This window comes from Scyliorhinus torazame, chromosome X (genome assembly GCF_047496885.1).
Source record: "Scyliorhinus torazame isolate Kashiwa2021f chromosome X, sScyTor2.1, whole genome shotgun sequence".
Classification (NCBI taxonomy): Eukaryota; Metazoa; Chordata; class Chondrichthyes; order Carcharhiniformes; family Scyliorhinidae; genus Scyliorhinus; species Scyliorhinus torazame.
In genome coordinates this window covers 26,983,511-27,004,400 of record NC_092738.1, presented here as the reverse complement: position 1 = coordinate 27,004,400, position 20,890 = coordinate 26,983,511, and the positions used below count along the sequence as shown (strand labels likewise).

Genomic DNA, 20,890 nt, shown 5'->3' with positions numbered 1-20,890 from the left:
GAGAGATCTCGGAGTGTTGAGGGGATTGGAGGAGCAGAGAGATCTCGGAGGGCTGAAGGGACTGGAGGAACAGAGAGATCTCGGAGGGTTGAGGGGATTGGAGGAGCAGAGAGATCTTAGAGGGTTGTGGAGATTGGAGGAGCAGAGAGATCTCGGAGGGTTGTGGAGACTGGAGGAACAGAGAGATCTCGGAGGGTTGAGGGGACTGGAGGAACAGAGAGATCTTGGAGGGCTGAAGGGACTGGAGGAACAGAGAGATCTCGGAGGGTTGAGGGGATTGGAGGAACAGAGAGATCTCGGAGGGTTGTGGAGACTGGAGGAGCAGAGAGATCTCGGAGGGTTGTGGAGACTGGAGGAACAGAGAGATCTCGGAGGGTTGAGGGGACTGGAGGAACAGAGAGACCTCGGAGGGTTGAGGGGACTGGAGGAACAGAGAGATCTTGGAGGGTTGTGGAGACTGGAGGAACAGAGAGATCTCGGAGGGTTGAGGAGATTGGAGGAGCAGAGAGATCTCGGAGGGCTGAGGGGTCTGGAGGAACAGAGCGATCCCGGAGGGTTGTGGAGACTGGAGGAACAGAGAGATCTCGGAGGGTTGAGGAGATTGGAGGAGCAGAGAGATCTCGGAGGGTTGTGGAGATTGGAGGAACAGAGAGATCTCGGACGGTTGTGGAGACTGGAGGAGCAGAGAGATCTTGGAGGGTTGAGGGGATTGGAGGAACAGAGCGATCCCGGAGGGTTGTGGAGACTGGAGGAGCAGAGAGATCTCGGAGTGTTGAGGGGATTGGAGGAGCAGAGAGATCTCGGAGGGCTGAAGGGACTGGAGGAACAGAGAGATCTCGGAGGGTTGAGGGGATTGGAGGAGCAGAGAGATCTCGGAGGGTTGTGGAGATTGGAGGAGCAGAGAGATCTCGGCGGGTTGTGGAGACTGGAGGAACAGAGAGATCTCGGAGGGTTGAGGGGACTGGAGGAACAGAGAGATCTTGGAGGGCTGAAGGGACTGGAGGAACAGAGAGATCTCGGAGGGTTGAGGGGATTGGAGGAACAGAGAGATCTCGGAGGGTTGTGGAGATTGGAGGAACAGAGAGATCTCGGAGGGTTGTGGAGACGGGAGGAACAGAGAGATCACGGAGGGTTGAGGAGATTGGAGGAACAGAGAGATCTCGGAGTGTTGAGGGGATTGGAGGAGCAGAGAGGTCTCGGAGGGCTGAGGGGTCTGGAGGAACAGAGAGATCTCGGAGGGTTGTGGAGATTGGAGGAACAGAGAGATCTCGGAGGGTTGTGGAGACGGGAGGAACAGAGAGATCACGGAGGGTTGAGGAGATTGGAGGAACAGGGAGATCTCGGAGGGCTGAGGGGTCTGGAGGAACAGAGAGATCTCGGAGGGTTGTGGAGACTGGAGGAACAGAGAGATCTCGGAGGGTTGAGGAGATTGGAGGAGCAGAGAGATCTCGGAGGGTTGTGGAGACTGGAGGAACAGAGCGAGCTCGGAGGGTTGTGGAGATTGGAGGAACAGAGAGATCTCGGAGGGTTGTGGAGACTGGAGGAACAGAGAGATCTCGGAGGGTTGTGGAGGAGCAGAGAGATCTCGGAGGGTTGTGGAGACTGGAGGAGCAGAGAGATCTCGGAGTGTTGAGGAGATTGGAGGAACAGAGAGAACTCGGAGGGTTGAGGGGATTGGAGGAGCAGAGAGATCTCGGAGGATTGTGGAGACTGGAGGAACAGAGAGATCTCGGAGGGTTGTGGAGACTGGAGGAGCAGAGAGATCTCGGAGGGTTGTGGAGACTGGAGGAACAGAGAGATCTCGGAGGGTTGTGGAGACTGGAGGAGCAGAGAGATCTCGGAGGGTTGTGGAGACTGGAGGAGCAGAGAGATCTCGGAGGGTTGAAGGGATTGGAGGAACAGAGAGATCTCGGAGGGTTGTGGAGACTGGAGGAACAGAGAGATCTCGGAGGGTTGTGGAGACTGGAGGAGCAGAGAGATCTCGGAGGGTTGTGGAGACTGGAGGAACAGAGAGATCTCGGAGGGTTGTGGAGACTGGAGGAGCAGAGAGATCTCGGAGGGCTGAAGGGACTGGAGGAACAGAGAGATCTCGGAGGGTTGAGGGGATTGGAGGAACAGAGCGATCTCGGAGGGTTGTGGAGATTGGAGGAACAGAGCGAGCTCGGAGGGTTGAGGGGATTGGAGGAACAGAGAGATCTTGGAGGGTTGTGGAGACGGGAGGAACAGAGAGATCTTGGAGGGTTGTGGAGACGGGAGGAACAGAGAGATCTCGGAGGGCTGAAGGGACTGGAGGAACAGAGAGATCTTGGAGGGTTGTGGAGACGGGAGGAACAGGGAGATCTCGGAGGGTTGTGGAGACTGGAGGAACAGAGAGATCTCGGAGGGTTGTGGAGACTGGAGGAACAGAGAGATCTCGGAGGGTTGTGGAGACTGGAGGAACAGAGAGATCTCGGAGGGTTGAGGGGATTGGAGGAACAGAGAGATCTCGGAGGGTTGAGGGGATTGGAGGAACAGAGAGATCTCGGAGGGTTGTGGAGACTGGAGGAACAGAGAGATCTCGGAGGGTTGTGGAGACTGGAGGAACAGAGAGATCTCGGAGGGCTGAAGGGACTGGAGGAACAGAGCGATCTCGGAGGGTTGAGGGGATTGGAGGAACAGAGCGATCTCGGAGGGTTGTGGAGATTGGAGGAACAGAGCGAGCTCGGAGGGTTGAGGGGATTAGAGGAGCAGAGAGATCTCGGAGGGTTGTGTAGACTGGAGGAACAGAGAGATCTCGGAGGGTTGTGGAGACTGGAGGAACAGAGAGGTCGCGGAAGGTTGAGGGGATTGGTTGAGGTAATGCAGATCCTACGGGAGTTTGGAGACTTTACGGGCTATAAGCTCAATGTGGGAAAGAGTGAGCTCTTTGTGATCCATCTGGGGGACCAGGGAAGAGGGATAGACGACCTACCGTTGAGGAGGGCGGAAAGGAGCTTTCGATACTTGGGGATTCAGGTAGCTAGGAGCTGGGGGGCACTGCACAAACTTAATTTGTCGCGGTTGGTGGAACAGATGGAGGAGTATTTTAAAAGGTGGGATGTGTTGCCACTCTCTCTGGCGGGTAGGGTACAGTCGATTAAAATGGTGGTCCTCCCGAGATTCCTTTTTGTATTCCAATGCCTCCCAATTGTGATCACTAAGGCCTTCTTTAAGAGGGTAAGCAGGAGCATTACGGGATTTGTGTGGGCGAGCAAGACCCCGCGGGTAAGGAGGGGGTTCTTGGAGCGTAGCAGAGATAGAGGAGGGTTGGCGTTGCCAAATTTGGGTGGTTATTATTGGGCAGCCAACGTGGCAATGATCCGTAAGTGGGTGATGGAGGGAGAGGGGGCGGCGTGGAAGAGGTTGGAGATGGCGTCCTGCAAAGGAACGAGCCTGGGGGCGCTGGTGACTGTATCGCTGCCGCTCTCGGTATACCACGAGCCCGGTGGTGGCGGCAACGCTAAAGATCTGGGGGCAGTGGAGACGGCACAGGGGTGCGACGGGAGCCTCGGTGTGGTCCCCGATCAGAGACAACCATCGGTTTGTCCCAGGAAGGATGGACGGGGGATTTCAGAGCTGGCACCGGGCAGGGATTAGAAGAATGGGGGACCTGTTCATTGACGGGACGTTTGCGAGCTTAGGGGCGCTGGAGGAGAAGTTTGGGCTACCCCCGGGAAACGCTTTCAGGTACATGCAAGTGAGGGCGTTTGTGAGGCGGCAGGTGAGGGAATTTCCGCTACTCCCGGCACAGGGGATTCAAGATAGGGTGATTTTGGGCGTATGGGTCGGGGAGGGCAAGGTGTCGGCGATGTACCAGGAGATGAAAGAAGAGGGGGAGGCTTTGGTAGAGGAGCTGAAGGGTAAATGGGAGGAGGAGTTGGGGGAGGAGATTGAGGAGGGGCTATGGGCTGACGCCCTAAGTAGGGTTAATTCCTCTTCCTCGTGTGCCAGGCTTAGCCTGATACAATTTAAGGTGGTTCATAGAGCGCATATGATGGGGACGAGGCTGAGCAGGTTCTTTGGGGTGGAGGACAGATGTGGGAGGTGCTCAGGAAGTCCGGCGAACCATGTCCATATGTTTTGGTCATGCCCGGCACTGGAGGGGTTCTGGAGGGGAGTGGCGGGAACCGTATCTAAGGCGGTGAAAGTCCGGGTCAAGCCAAGCTGGAGGCTAGCAATATTTGGAGTAGTGGACGAGCCGGGAGTGAGGGTGGCGAAAGAGGCCGGCATTCTGGCCTTTGCGTCCCTAGTAGCCTGGCGAAGGATCTTGCTAATGTGGAAGGAGGCGAAGCCCCCCAGCCTGGAGGCCTGGATAAATGAAATGGCTGGGTTCATTAAGTTGGAAAGGATAAAGTTTGCCTTGAGAGGGTCTGCGCAGGGGTTCTACAGGCGGTGGCAACCGTTCCTCGACCATCTCGCGGAGCGTTAGATGAAGGTCGGTCAGCAGCAGCAGCAACCCAGGGGGGGAGGGGGGGGGGACATCGTTCATTGGGGGGGGTGGGGAGGGAGGGAGGGGGAAGGGGGGGTTTCTCTGGGGGGCATTTGAGCAAGAAAACACATGAATGATCCGGAAACTGACATGTACGGGAAGAATCCAATGTACAAAGTTTTGTATCGTATTGACTTGCCATGTACATGTCTTGCCACACGAGTTATTTTTCTTTTCTTTGCGGGGGGGGGGGGGGGGGGGGGTTGTTTGTAAGGTGGATAATATTGTTAATGAAAAATTCTTACAAACATTTTTTTTAAAAAAAAGAACTTTCGAATCCAGGAAATCATGCTTTAAAAAAACGATTAGGTAGAGAGTGTTCCCACCTTGCTCAGTTTGCAGACGAGTTCTGTTGGTCTTGTCAATTTGTTCTGTATGTCACAAAAAACGGGTTTCACAAAACGTTTTTTAAAAATTATGCAAACGGTAAAATCTTTTCCATTTCCAAACCTATCCATTTCTTTTGTGTTCAACAGGATTTTTTTCCGACGTCATTACCCAGTCAACACAGTTACATTCTGCAATCTGGACCCACATGATCGAAGGTACGTTCACCCTCTGTTCAGGTAAAGTGAGCTGTTACCACTCCGATACTGTTACTGCCTTAGAGACGGTACGTGGCTAAAACTCACAAAATATGTCCTCTGATGTTGTTGCACCATTATCAATCAGACATTCCTTCGAAACTTAGTGCTCAGGGGGTGAGGAGCTGTAGCACTGGAGAAAGGAACCCATTGTCCCATTTAGCACTCCCAGGTCATATAACCACCCAACCAAATGCAGAGGCAAACTCCCCTGTGTTCTACCTTGCCCTCAAAAGACAAATGTGACATTTTCAACTGTTTCCCACACGAGCCATCTACTGGCCTCTGAGTGTGTGTTCCAAAGTAGGAGTAGCCTTGTGCTGTGGGCCCGATGCTCACTAGGAGTAGAACATAGAACAATACAGCGCAGTACAGGTCCTTCAGCCCACAATGTTGCACCGAAACAAAAGCTATCTAACCTACACTATGCTATTATCATCCATATGTTTATCCAATAAACTTTTAAATGCCCTCAATGTTGGCGAGTTCACTACTGTAGCAGGTAGGGCATTCCACGGCCTCACTACTCTTTGCGTAAAGAACCTACCTCTGACCTCTGTCCTATATCTATTACCCCTCAGTTTAAAGCTATGTCCCCTCGTGCCAGCCATTTCCATCCGCGGGAGAAGGCTCTCACTGTCCACCCTATCCAACCCCCTGATCATTTTGTATGCCTCTATTAAGTCTCCTCTTAACCTTCTTCTCTCCAACGAAAACAACCTCAAGTCCATCAGCCTTTCCTCATAAGATTTTCCCTCCATACCAGGCAACATCCTGGTAAATCTCCTCTGCACCCGCTCCAAAGCCTCCACGTCCTTCCTATAATGCGGTGACCAGAACTGTACGCAATACTCCAAATGCGGCCGTACCAGAGTTCTGTACAGCTGCAACATGACCTCCTGACTCCGGAACTCAATCCCTCTACCAATAAAGGCCAACACTCCCTAGGCCTTCTTCACAACCCTATCAACCTGGGTGGCAACTTTCAGGGATCTATGTACATGGACACCTAGATCCCTCTGCTCATCCACACTTTCAAGAACTTTTCCATTAGCCAAATATTCCGCATTCCTGTTATTCCTTCCAAAGTGAATCACCTCACACTTCTCTACATTAAACTCCATTTGCCACCTCTCAGCCCAGCTCTGCAGCTTATCTATATCCCTCTGTAACCTGCTACATCCTTCCACACTATCGACAACACCACCGACTTTAGTATCGTCTGCAAATTTACTCACCCACCCTTCTGCGCCTTCCTCTAGGTCATTGATAAAAATGACAAACAGCAACGGCCCCAGAACAGATCCTTGTGGTACTCCACTTGTAACTGAACTCCATTCTGAACATTTCCCATCAACCACCACCCTCTGTCTTCTTTCAGCTAGCCAATTTCTGATCCACATCTCTAAATCACCCTCAATCCCCAGCCTCCGTATTTTCTGCAATAGCCAACCGTGGGGAACCTTATCAAACGCTTTGCTGAAATCCATATACACCACATCAACTGCTCTACCCTCATCTACCTGTTCAGTCACCTTCTCAAAGAACTCAATAAGGTTTGTGAGGCATGACCTACCCTTCACAAAGCCATGCTGACTATCCCTGATCATATTATTCCTATCTAGATGATTATAAATCTTGTCTCTTATAATCCCCTCCAAGACTTTACCCACTACAGACGTGAGGCTCACCGGTCTATAGTTGCCGGGGTTGTCTCTGTTCCCCTTTTTGAACAAAGGGACCACATTTGCTATCCTCCAGTCCTCTGGCACTATTCCTGTAGCCAATGATGCCATAAAAATCAAAGCCAAAGGTCCAGCAATCTCTTCCCTGGCCTCCCAGAGAATCCTAGGATAAATCCCATCAGGTCCCAGGGACTTATCTATTTTCAGCCTGTCCAGAATTGCCAACACCTCTTCCCTACGTACCTCAATGCCATCTATTCTATTAGCCTGGGGCTCAGCATTCTCCTCCACAACATTATCTTTTTCCTGAGTGAATACTGACGAAAAATATTCATTTAGTATCTCGCCTATCTCTTCAGACTCCACACACAACTTCCCATCCCTGTCCTTGACTGGTCCTACTCTTTCCCTAGTCATTCGCTTATTCCTGACATACCTATAGAAAGCTTTTGGGTTTTCCTTGATCCTACCTGCCAAATACTTCTCATGTCCCCTCCTTGCTCATCTTAGCTCTCTCTTTAGATCCTTCCTCGCTACCTTGTAACTATCCATCGCCCCAACTGAAACTTCACACCTCATCTTCACATAGGCCTCCTTCTTCCTCTTAACAAGAGATTCCACTTCTTTGGTAAACCACGGTTCCCTCGCTCGACGCCTTCCTCCCTGCCTGACTGGTACATACTTATCAAGAACACGCAGTAGCTGATCCTTGAACAAGCTCCACTTATCCAGTGTGCCCAACACTTGCAGCCTACTTCTCCACCTTATCCCCCCCAAGTCACGTCTAATGGCATCATAATTGCCCTTCCCCCAGCTAGAACTCTTGCCCTGCGGTGTATACTTATCCCTTTCCATCATTAACGTAAACGTCACCGAATTGTGGTCACTGTCCCCAAAGTGCTCTCCTACCTCCAAACCAACACCTGGCCTGGTTCATTACCCAAAACCAAATCCAACGTGGCCTCGCCTCTTGTTGGCCTGTCAACATATTGTGTCAGGAACCCCTCCTGCACACACTGTACAAAAAACGACCCATCTAATGTACTCGAACTATATCTTTTCCAGTCAATATTTGGAAAGTTAAAGTCTCCCATAATAACTACCCTGTTACTTTCGCTCTTATCCAGGATCATCCTCGCCATCCTTTCCTCTACATCCCTAGAACTATTTGGAGGCCTATAGAAGACTCCCAACAGTGTGACCTCTCCTTTCATGTTTCTAACCTCAGCCCATACTACCTCGGAAGATGAGTCCCCATCTAGCATCCTCTCCGCCACCGTAATACTGCTCTTGACTAGCAGCGCCACACCTCCCCCTCTTTTGCCTCCTTCTCTGAGCTTACTAAAACTCCTAAACCCCGGAACCTGCAACATCCATTCCTGTCCCTGCTCTATCCATGTCTCCGAAATGGCCACAACATCGAAGTCCCAGGTACCAACCCATGCTGACAGTTCCCCTACCTTATTTCGTATACTCCTGGCATTGAAGTAGACACACTTCAAACCACCTACCTGAACACTGGCCCCCTCCTGCGACGTCAAATCTGTGCTCCTGACCTCTATACTCTCATTCTCCCTTACCCTAAAACTACAATCCAGGTTCCCATGCCCCTGCTGCATTAGTTTAAACCCCCCCAAAGAGCACTAACAAATCTCCCCCCCAGGAGTGCCCAACATCAATTCACATTGGGCCAGAGGAGATTGTTTTTCCAATAAAATATGTAAAAGTACATTACACACAAGTTCAAATTTGGCATTATGCAAAGTGCAGTACAGTACCATTTCTTTCAGCGCAGTACGTGGCCCTCTGACCTGCCTCACTACACTTACAATTGCATGTTCTATTTACCAGCTCTGACAAAGAGTCATCCAGACTCGAAACGTTAGCTCCCTTCGCTCTCCACTGATGCAGTCAGACCTGCTCAGATTCTACTGTTTTTTCTGTTTTTGTTTCTGATTCCAGCATCCGTTTTTTGCTTTTATCCTTTATTTAGCATGTATGTTTAAACTTCATGTCAAACATAACGGGTACAGATAACCTGAAGGGTTTTAAATGGTTTCCAGTCCCTTTGCACTGGCAAGAAGGCCTGAGAAAGTGGCCTTGGCCCATTGAGTCTCAGACAGTGGCCTTTCCCCATTGAGCCTTAGACAGTGGCCTTTCCCCATTGAGTCTGAGACAGTGGCCTTTCCCCATTGAGTCTGAGACAGGGGCCTTTCCCCATTGAACCTTAGACAGTGGCCTTTCCCCATTGAGTCTGAGACAGGGGCCTTTCCCCATTGAACCTTAGACAGTGGCCTTTCCCCATTGAGTCTTAGACAGTGGCCTTTCCCCATTGAGTCTGAGACAGGGGCCTTTCCCCATTGAGTCTGAGACAGGGGCCTTTCCCCATTGAACCTTAGACAGTGGCCTTTCCCCATTGAGTCTGAGACAGGGGCCTTTCCCCATTGAACCTTAGACAATGGCCTTTCCCCATTGAGTCTTAGACAGTGGCCTTTCCCCATTGAGTCTGAGACAGTGGCCTTTCCCCATTGAGTCTGAGACAGTGGTCTTTCCCCATTGAGTCTTAGACAGGGGCCTTTCCCCATTGAGTCTGAGACAGGGGCCTTTCCCCATTGAGTCTGAGACAGGGGCCTTTCCCCATTGCGTCTTAGACAGGGGCCTTTCCCCATTGAGTCTGAGACAGGGGCCCTTCCCCATTGAGTCTGAGACAGTGGCCTTTCCCCATTGAGTCTGAGACAGTGGCCTTTCCCCATTGAGTCTTAGACAGGGGCCTTTCCCCATTGAGTCTGAGACAGGGGCCTTTCCCCATTGAGTCTGAGACAGTGGCCTTTCCCCATTGAGTCTGAGACAGTGGCCTTTCCCCATTGAGTCTTAGACAGTGACCTTTCCCCATTGAGTCTGAGACAGGGGCCTTTCCCCATTGAGTCTGAGACAGCGGCCTTTCCCCATTGAGTCTGAGACAGGGGCCTTTCCCCATTGAGTCTGAGACAGGGGCCTTTCCCCATTGAGTCTTAGACAGGGGCCTTTCCCAATTGAGTCTCAGACCGGGGCCTCTCCCCATTGAGTCTTAGACAGTGGCCTTTCCCCATTGAATCTGAGACAGGGGCCTTTCCCCATTGAGCCTTAGACAGGGGCCTTTCCCCATTGAGTCTGAGACAGTGGCCTTTCCCCATTGAACCTTAGACAGGGGCCGTTCCCCATTGCGTCTGAGACAGGGGCCTTTCCCCATTGAGTCTTAGACAGTGGCCTTTCCCCATTGAGTCTGAGACAGGGGCCTTTCCCCATTGAGTCTGAGACAGTGGCCTTTTCTCATTGAATCTTAGACAGTGGCCTTTCCCCATTGAGTCTGAGACAGTGGCCTTTCCCCATTGAGTCTGAGACAGTGGCCTTTCCCCATTGAGTCTGAGACAGGGGCCTTTCCCCATTGAGTCTGAGACAGTGGCCTTTTCTCATTGAATCTTAGACAGTGGCCTTTCCCCATTGAGTCTGAGACAGTGGCCTTTCCCCATTGAGTCTGAGACAGTGGCCTTTCCCCATTGAGTCGGAGATAGTGGCCTTTCCCCATTGAGTCTGAGACAGTGGCCTTTCCCCATTGAGTCGGAGATAGTGGCCTTTCCCCATTGAGTCTGAGACAGTGGCCTTTCCCCATTGAGTCTGAGACAGTGACCTTTCCCCATTGAGTCTGAGACAGTGGCCTTTCCCCATTGAGTCTGAGACAGGGGCCTTTCCCCATTGAGTCTTAGACAGTGGCCTTTCCCCATTGAGTCTGAGACAGGGGCCTTTCCCCATTGAGGCTTAGACAGTGGCCTTTCCCCATTGAGACTTAGACAGGGCCCTTTCCCCATTGAGTCTGAGACAGTGGCCTTTCCCCATTGAGCCTTAGACAGGGGCCTTTCCCCATTGAGTCTGAGACAGGGGCCTTTCCCCATTGAGTCTTAGACAGTGGCATTTCCCCATTGAGTCTTGGACAGTGGCCTTTCCCCATTGAGTCTGAGACAGTAGCCTTTCCCTATTGAGTCTGAGACAGTGGCCTTTCCCCATTGAGTCTTAGACAGTGGCCTTTCCCCATTGAGCCGTAGACAGGGGCCTTTCCCCATTGAGTCTGAGACAATGGCCTTTCCCCATTGAGCCTTAGACAGTGGCCTTTCCCCATTGAGTCTCAGACAGTGGCCTTTCCCCATTGAGTCTCAGACAGTGGCCTTTCCCCATTGAGACTTAGACAGTGGCCTTTCCCCATTGAGTCTTAGACAGTGGCCTTTCCCCATTGAGTCTGAGACAGTGGCTTTCCCCATTGAACCTTAGACAGTGGCCTTTCCCCATTGAGTCTGAGACAGGGGCCTTTCCGCATTGAGCTTTAGACAGGGGCCTTTCCCCATTGAGTCTCAGACAGTGGCCTTTCCCCATTGAGACTTAGACAGGGGCCTTTCCCCATTGAGTCTGAGACAGTGGCCTTTCCCCATTGAGCCTTAGACAGGGGCCTTTCCCCATTGAGTCTGAGACAGGGGCCTTTTCCCATTGAGTCTTAGACAGTGGCCTTTCCCCATTGAGTCTGAGACAGGGGCCTTTCCCCATTGAGCCTTAGACAGGGGCCTTTCCCCATTGAGTCTGAGACAGTAGCATTTCCCCATTGAGTCTTAGACAGAGGCCTTTCCGCATTGAGTCTTAGACAGTGGCCATTCCCCATTGAGTCTTAGACACTGGCCTTTCCCCATTGAGCCTTAGACAGTGGCCTTTCTCCATTGAGTCTGAGACAGTGGTGTTTCCCCATTGAGCTTTAGACAGGGGCCGTTCCCCATTTAGTCTTAGACAGGGGCCATTCTCCATTGAATCTGAGACAGTGGTGTTTCCCCATTGAGCTTTAGACAGGGGCCTTTCCCCATTGAATCTGAGAAAGTGGCCTTTCCCCATTGAATCTTAGACAGGGGCCTTTCCCCATTGAGTCTTAGACAGGGGCCTTTCCCCATTGAGTCTTAGACAGTGGCCTTTCCCCATTGAGTCTGAGACAGTGGCCTTTCCCCATTGAATCTTAGACAGGGGCCTTTCCCCATTGAGTCTTAGACAGTGGCCTTTCCCCATTGAATCTTAGACAGTGGCCTTTCCCCATTGAGTCTTAGACAGGGACCATTCCCCATTGAGTCTGAGACAGGGGCCTTTCCCCATTGAGTCTTAGACAGTGGCCTTTCCCCATTGAGTCTGAGACAGGGGCCTTTCCCCATTGAGTCTGAGACAGTGGCCTTTCCCCATTGAGTCTGAGACAGTGGCCTTTCCCCATTGAGTCTTAGACAGTGGCCTTTCCCCATTGAGTCTGAGACAGTGGCCTTTCCCCATTGAATCTTAGACAGGGGCCTTTCCCCATTGAGTCTGAGACAGGGGCCGTTCCCCATTGTGTCTTAGACAGGGGCCTTTCCCCATTGAATCTTAGACAGGGACCATTCCCCATTGAGTCTGAGACAGTGACCTTTCCCCATTGAGTCTGAGACAGGGGCCTTTCCCCATTGAGTCTTAGACAGTGGCCTTTCCCCATTGAGTCTGAGACAGTGACCTTTCCCCATTGAGTCTGAGACAGGGGCCTTTCCCCATTGAGTCTTAGACAGGGGCCTTTCCCCATTGAGTCTGAGACAGTGGCCTTTCCCCATTGAGTCTCAGACAGGAGCCTTTCCCCATTGAGTCTCAGACAGGGGCCTTTCCCCATTGAGTCTGAGACAGGGGCCTTTCCCCATTGAGTCTGAGACAGTGGCCTTTCCCCATTGAGTCTGAGACAGGGGCCTTTCCCCATTGAGTCTTAGACAGTGGCCTTTCCCTTGAGTCTGAGACAGTGGCCTTTCCCCATTGAGTCTGAGACAGGGGCCTTTCCCCATTGAGTCTGAGACAGTGGCCTTTCCCCATTGAGTCTGAGACAGTGACCTTTCCCCATTGAGTCTGAGACAGGGGCCTTTTCCCATTGAGTCTGAGACAGGGGCCTTTCCCCATTGAGTCTTAGACAGTGACCTTTCCCCATTGAGTCTGAGACAGGGGCCTTTCCCCATTGAACCTTAGACAGGGGCCTTTCCCCATTGAGTCTTAGACAGTGACCTTTCCCCATCGAGTCTGAGACAGGGGCCTTTCCCCATTGAGTCTGAGACAGGGGCCTTTCCCCATTGAGTCTGAGACAGGGGCCTTTCCCCATTGAGTCTGAGACAGTGGCCTTTCCCCATTGAGTCTGAGACAGGGGCCTTTCCCCATTGAGCTTTAGACAGTGGCCTTTCCCCATTGAGTCTGAGACAGTGGCCTTTCTCCATTGAGTCTGAGACAGGGGCCTTTCCCCATTGAGTCTGAGACAGGGGCCTTTCCCCATTGAGTCTGAGACAGGGGCCTTTCCCCATTGAGTCTGAGACAGTGGCCTTTCCCCATTGAACCTTAGACAGGGGCCGTTCCCCATTGAGTCTGAGACAGTGGCCTTTCCCCATTGAACCTTAGACAGTGGCCTTTCCCCATTGCGTCTTAGACAGGGGCCTTTCCCCATTGAGCTTTAGACAGGGGCATTTCCCCATTGAGCTTTAGACAGGGGCATTTCCCCATTGAGTCTGAGACAGGGGCCTTTCCCCATTGAGTCTGAGACAGGGGCCTTTCCCCATTGAGTCTGAGACAGGGGCCTTTCCCCATTGAGCCTTAGACAGGGGCCTTTCCCCATTGAGTCTGAGACAGGGGCCTCTCCCCATTGAGTCTGAGACAGGGGCCTTTCCCCATTGAGTCTGAGACAGTGGCCATTCCCCATTGAGTCTTAGACAGGGGCCTTTCCCCATTAAGTCTGAGACAGTGGCCTTTCCCCATTGAGTCTGAGACAGGGGCCTTTCCCCATTGAGTCTTAGACAGGGGCCTTTCCCCATTGAGTCTGAGACAGGGGCCTTTCCCCATTGAGTCTGAGACAGGGGCCTTTCCCCATTGAGTCTGAGACAGTGGCCATTCCCCATTGAGTCTTAGACAGGGGCCTTTCCCCATTGACTCTTAGACAGTGACCTTTCCCTTGAGCCTTTGTTGTGGCTGCCCCAAGCTTCATTACATACTGTAGCACGTGGTCTTGGAGCTTGGAATGTGCCAGTCTGCAAGACTCAGTAGTCAACAGCTCGTTGCAGAGACCGACAAGTTTCGGGCAGACCAACGAGTGTATTTGACAGAATTGATGATCCTCCAGCAGCTGGTGATGATCATCAGATCATCAGCAAACAGATGATGTTTGTCTTGGTGTGTGCCTCTGGGAACAGTCTGTACAGTGTAGAGACCTGCGTCACAGAGCTGCTCTGGCTAGACCCCAACAAGACCACTTTCCAGACCTGCTCCACAAAGACACATTCCAAAAGGAGGTGGACACCATTGGACCTGAGGAGATTGAATCCTATCAGTCTAGGTCTTAGCGACATGTCCTTAGTGCCCTGTTCAAGGCTGATGGTAAGGCTTACTTGATAACCTATCATGTTAGTGAGAAAATGAGCCTTTACATTTGAATGTGTTGTTTAGCTTAGCTCCTACAACACTGTGATTGCAAATCTTTACTGATTACCGCATAGCCCTGTGTATGGGATTCATCCAGGAATGAAGATAATGTGCTCCATTATCAGGCAGACATTCATCCGTTCATAAGCGGTTTTCATTTCATTTTCATTTTATTTCATTAGCACCTTGATCCCTGTGCAGAGGGGACTGTAATGTCACCCTAAATCTAACCACAAGGTAAAAACGTTTCTCCGCTGGATATTGGATTTTCTCACACCTGATTAATGCAGTAATCCTGATAATCTCTTTTTTTAAATGTAAAATTAGAAAAAGTAAGCTTTCCATCTCTAAATCCTTCAGTGCTGCATCTACTTTTGTTCTCTCTCGCACTCTCCCACACTAAGCCTTGTCTTTTTCAGGTGGACCAACGCAGACGGAACAACGTCAAAGTAAGTGGTTCTGGAAGTCCGCGGTGGATTGAGTCAGACACTGGGTTTGGGGAGGTGGGGGTCTGGCAGCTGTGAATCCGTCCGTCCGCAGATACCATTCTGGGCCTTGTGTTTAATCCTGGGTGGAGGGGGAAATGTAACACAGAAACTGACCAATTTCCCCATGGCAACGGAGCAGTATCAATTTTACCGAGCCAGTCACCTTCATGACTATCATCATTAAGGCCATGTACAGATATTCAGCTGGGATCTGCTCAAACCCTTGTCTTTGTGACATGCAAAACTATTTCTGATGCCAGTAAGTTTGCAAGGTATGAAGTTGTCCTGTGTTGCCCTGCGGATTAAAGTCTGTGTTGTGGTCTTGATGTTTTGATGTATCTCCAGCCCTGAATTCCTACAAAGATGTGCAGGTTAGGTGGATTGACCATATTAAATTGCCCCTTAGTGGCCAAAGATGTGCAGGTTAGATGGGGTTATAGTGATAGGATGAGGGAGTAGGCCTAGGTAGGGTGTTCTTTCAGAGGGTCAGTGCAGACTCGATGGGCCAAATGGCCTCCTTCTGCACTGTAAGGATACTATGGGGAATCCGTCCCTTAACAGCAGTGGAAAAGCTTGAACAAATACTGGTTGGGATTTTCAAAAGGCTTACATGGTTAGCGCCAGCCGGGATTTGAAAAGACGACACAGCTCAGACCCAGAATTCAGCAAAGCCTTAGCTTCCTAAACCCCCGCTTTTACAGGGGTGGCACAGTGGTTAGCAGTGCTGCCTCACAGCGCCAGGGACCCGGGTTCAATTCCGGCCTCGGGTGACTGTGTGTGTGGAGTTTGCACGCTCTCCCCGTGTCTGCGTGGGTTTCCTCTGGGTGCTCCGGTTTCCTCCCACAGTCCAAAGATGTGCGGGTTAGGTGGATTGGCCATGATAAGTTGCCCGAGTGTCCAAGGATGTGTCAGTTAGGTGGGGTTACAGGGATAGGGTGGGGGAGTAGCCGAGACAGGGTGTGCTTTCAAAAGGTTGGCGCAGATTCGGTGGGTTGAATGGCCACCACCTGCCCTGTAGGAATTCTATTTTAAAAATCTGGCCTTCAGTGGCAGCTACAACCCACACTGGCATGTAACAAGTGACTATGATTTCTGGCTCTCCTCTCTCTTCCAGAATGTTTGGTTTTGTGGCTAAGAAGCAAGGGAGCACATCGGACAACGTCTGCCATCTTTTTGCTGAGCTCGACCCAGAACAGCCCGCGTCAGCCATTGTGAATTTTATCACAAAGGTTATGTTGGGGCCCCAGAAGAGATGAGGCCGTGCACACAGTCCCTGCAATCAAAGAGGAGTCAACTGATGGAGCAAGATGGATGGCTACTTCTGAATCACCAATGCTGTCAGAAATGAAAGGAACTAAGCTTTCAAATCATCTGATTTTTTTTTAAATGCAAAAAAACGTCTTTCTCTGTTTAAGTTCAGCCAGACCTTGCTGTAGCTTCTATCTAAATATTCCCATGACCGGAGATTCCTTTCATATTTTAATTGAGGTTTCATTTGCTCCAGGGTCACAAAGGGACAACAGAAGGAAGGGCTTGACTCCATCGTAACCTCATTTGCCCTCAGAACCTTTCAGAGTAAACGCTAAGATAAGGTGGCTGCCTTGTATGGTGATGGTGCCTTGCTTTGGTGGGAGTTTTCAGTGCCTTGCCCATGGGAGCTCAGTCACTGGCAGTGCAGCATATAAACAATACAAATGGAGTTGCTCCCTGACGTTGTAAAAGGGTGTTGTCAGCTGATTAAAAACTGGCGCGTGACTTTTGGAAAGCAGCAACAGATTCAGGTTTCTGAATTCAGGAGTACAATATTCATAAGGGCACAAACCCCCTGTACTGGCAGATCCTTTGGGCTAGGTACACTCTTCTCCAATTGTAGCTGCATTGACAGGCTCCCCATGCGAGAACAAACGTGGAGTTCAGGGCAGGTCAACTCCCAAAATTAATTTAATTACTTTACAGAATGGTTGGACCAACACTGTAACAGTTCAGTCCAGATAAAAGCCAATTCCTGGGCTTTCTCAACACACACATACACACACATATATACATATTCACACATATGCACATACATTGACACACAAATCCCGGCCCATACTCAATTCAGAGCTAGGTTCAATCAACCTTTGTGTAAAATTGTGACTTGTTTTGCGTTTTTCTGACACGTGTCACAAATTTTTCACTGGTCTATCCTGTGCCCAACAGAATAAATGTTTCTCTTGTGCTGACCCACAGCTTTTTGGGTTTGTAGAAGCAAATGTGTCCGCATCTCACACCCGGATGTGTCGTCATCCTCAGACAATTGGACTGGTTGGAAGGTCCGTTATTCAGAGTTTAAATTCATTTCACCACCAAAAACATCACAACCACCTCCTGCCCCACCCCCTTCTCCCTGAACCGTTAACTCCGCTTCTCTCTCCACAGATGCTATCTGACCTGCTGTATATTTCCAGCAATTTCAGTTTTTAATAGAAGCAAATTTACTCCCTTCATCAGATCAAACTTTCCAAATTCCTCAGCAAAGTACAAACGAATCTAACACAGAATATTAAATTGACAAAGGTTCAAGCAAAATATTTTAATGGTCCACAAAATATAATACCACAGGCCCTCATTTATTTTATTATAATAATCTTCATTAATGTCACAAGTAGGCTTACATTAACACTGCAATGAAGTTACTGTGAAAAGCCCCAAGTCGCCACACTCCGGCGCCTGTTCGGGTACACAGAGGGAGAATTCAGAATGTCCAATTCACCTAACAGCGCATCTTTGGGGATTTGTGGGAGGAAACCGGAGCACCCGGAGGAAACCCACGCAGACACGGGGAGAACATGCAGACTCCGCACAGACAGTGACCCAAGCTGGGAATCGAACCCAGGTCCCTGGAGCTGTGAAGAAAACAAAGACAACCTCTCGATGCCTATTTGAACAGAAGCAATTTTCAGAGAGGACTGTCAACACCCAAGACCAAGGGCTGAATTTCTGCTTTGGGGGTGGGAAACGAGCTCGGTTTGTTTCTGAATCCCGAATCCACACCTCATGAAATGGTCGGTGTTGGGAAACCTCCACACCAGCCAGTGTCGGTATCTTCGGGCCCCTCCGCCTCCATTCTTGACCTCGGCAATGCCCAAAAATGTTGTTTCAAAGTGCACGCTGAGATCCCATGACAGCATTCCTGAGGCTTGGGTCGAGAGTATTCTGTATTCCCTGCAAGTTATAAAGTGTACTAACCCTTCCTTTATTCTGCTGCATCCTCAGAACAATAGCCACCGCTGCAAATAGTGTGACAATTTCCTATTTGCCACACCACATGCTTACCCTGGATGCTTTACCAGGTAATGGGTAGTTTTGTGTTGAGGGTTTGGGCCCCACTAAGTTGGATTTAAGGGAATGGTAGCACAGTGGTAATGTTACTCGGCTAGTAATCCAAAGGCCTGGTCCAATGCTTTGCAGACAAGTGTTCAAATCCTGTCACAGCAGCTGGGAGAATTGAAATTCAATAAATTAATTTTAAATAATCATTTGGTGGCACAGAACTTGCATATTTCTGAAAAGAGACGATTGTGTCAAAACGTTTTGGCTCACACTCATCAGGACAATTTGTAAGAATACCAATGTGTTGATCTGATGAGTGCAAGATGAAAAGCTTTGACAAAATGTCTTCTCAACAATACTCAAATTATGTTTTTTAAACCACAGAATAAAACGGTAGTTATTAATCATCATGAAACTACCATACTGTTGTCATAAATCTGGTTCACTAATGTCCTTTAGGGACCGGAATCTGCCATCCTAATCTGGTCTGGCCTACATGTGACTCCAGACCCACAGCAATGTGGTTGACTCTTAACTACCCCTCTGAAATGGCCGAGCAAGTTACTCCGTTCAAGGGCAACAAGGGATGGGCCTCGTCAGTGATGCCAACATTGCAAGAAACAATAGAAAAGAAAATTGACCTGCCCAAACTAATTTCACTTTGGTTCCTTACAGCCAGCCAGAAGGGTAATGTGCTAGGCACTCGCTCTATAATCATTGTACGTTGGGACTACCAGACTGTTCGAAGGAACCTGGGGCTGGATTCTCTGCAGCCCCGCGCCAAAATCGTGTTTGGCGCGGGGGCAGAGAATCAACTTTCATGCTGAAATCGGGCCTGGCGCCGATCCGGCGATTCTTCGGGACCCGAGAATCAGCGTTTTTGTGAATTACACCGTTGGGGGGCGGGGGGGGGGGGGGGGGGGGGGGGGGGCATTGCCAGAGGCCCGACCAGCGATCATCCGCTCCTGACCGTCCGAGTTCCCGACGGTGTGGAACTAACATGCTATGGCTGGTCGGGACTCTCACGTGGCGGTTGCGGACTCAGTCCGCACCGCCCTGGTGGGGGGTGGGGGGATCGGGCACCGGGGGACAGATTGGGCGGATTGGATGCAGGGGCGCGTGGCCGATCGGGGGGGGCCTACTTCTTGCAGCTGCCTCCGCGGTCCAAGTCCGCAATGGCACTCGGCGTGGCCGCCGCCGTACGCATGCGCGGACTCGAAACCGGAAGTGCGGGGGCCCATATCCACAGCTAAAGCTGCGAGAATCACTCTGGGTCCCTGACAGTCCCCTGCAGGGCATTGAATCGGCTCAAACTGTCTTCAGGAATCTTCGGAGTGAAACACCACGGGCGTCATTCTCCGCCGGCGGGAGTCTCCGTTCTGCCGGCGCTCGGGGGTTTCCCGACGGCGTGGGGGTGCCCCACAATGGGAAACCCCATTGACCGGCCGGTGTTACGGAGACTCCCGCCGGCCGGTCGGCGCAGAAATGTGGCGGGGCGGGTAGGAGAATTTCGCCCCACGTTTTTACCCTGGCGTGTGGACATAGTCCCATTTTGGGAGAATCCAGCCCCTGATCTTGTGCAGCAGTTCGCGTGCCCCGCTCCCACAATAAACCCTTGCATCTCGCCTGCAGAGTGAATCCTGAGGGAGTATGCATCAGCCTTGATGAATAATGTTGCAGTGAATCACTTGAATTTATCGAGCTGTCCTGGAAAAGTATTTTGAGTGTCAATGGCCTTTCAAATGATCATGTAAAATGCCATAGGGTGCTGCCATAAACTGTGAGCAGGAATCAGAAAGCTAGCAGTGACTGTTCAATGCCAGACTCCTTGATATATAATATATCGTGTGTGTATGTAATATATTCGATGTATATGAACTTGGTGACAGAAAATGGGGTATTATGAAATCTCTGAATGGTGTTCTAATGTTTGATGGATGGTGAGTTCATGCGATAGTTCTTGCTGTGCTTATTTTATTAAATATATAAATTTATTTTATTTGGGCGTGTAACCAGGCACTGTTTGCAAACACAATAGTTTCGAAATTTTACAACTGCGGTTAGCATTTCTCATTGGTTGCTGTGGGGAATGCCGAATTCACATTCTGAATGATCTGTCACAAAGTCATGGGCAGCGCACAGACTCCTACCTGCCTTGTGCATGCTCCAAGGTGCTTCACAGGAGTGTTAATCAGACATTTGATATTGAGCTACCTATTAGCACAGGTGACCCAAACTGAACAAGTTGTACTGGTTTCACAAGAGGGGGAAAGGGGAAATGGTTGTAAAGTCAGGTGGTGATCTTCAAGGTGAAGCTATGTGGTGGAGGTCAATGCAGTAATACCTATCCTCTTGCCTGTCACTGAAGCACCCTCATACCATATTGTGCAAAGTAGCCATCTCTGATGTGACTGAGGACCAGATGTGCCATTATTTCAAACTAATGAGTCGGTGAATAAGTTGCTGGTACACGCTCAAGTAAAAAGAGAGTTCACGAGCGTTCAGTTCAGTGAAGAAAAATATATTTTTATGTTCTTACTCAGATATAGACAGAGGACAAAAGTATTAATCAGAGAAATTTCTATTGTAATGATAGAGTCAGTCACAAAATGTCAACATGTCACTGCTAAATGTGTTGTAACCTTCATATCTAATGATGTATTCAAACAAATAAGACTCCCAGATAATTCAAGATTCAGGGCAAGAATCAGTCTGCCAGGAGCCTTCCTGGAAAAGATTCTGTGCCATATTTTTGCCTGGAGAGAGGAGGAAAGGGTGAATCAAAATGTTATTGATGGAAATAGAGTAGGTTTGGTAAGCTGTCTACTGGAAAATGCAGTTCTA

The 20,890-nt window shown here is 50.3% G+C and overlaps 1 protein-coding gene across 3 annotated transcripts in view; it reads left to right on the top strand.

The window, feature by feature from the left end:
* LOC140405436 (tensin-2-like) overlaps positions 1 to 18,249 on the top strand; it is a 377,445-nt gene extending 359,196 nt beyond the window's left edge. For all 3 annotated transcript variants that reach the window (XM_072493844.1, XM_072493845.1, XM_072493847.1), the window contains exons 27-29: positions 4,984 to 5,052; positions 14,666 to 14,695; positions 15,849 to 18,249. In XM_072493844.1, the coding sequence (XP_072349945.1) occupies positions 4,984 to 5,052; positions 14,666 to 14,695; positions 15,849 to 15,990 (241 nt within the window). In that variant the 3' untranslated portion in view covers positions 15,991 to 18,249. The remainder of the gene's footprint in view (positions 1 to 4,983; positions 5,053 to 14,665; positions 14,696 to 15,848) is intronic.
* Positions 18,250 to 20,890: the final 2,641 nt, after the last annotated feature.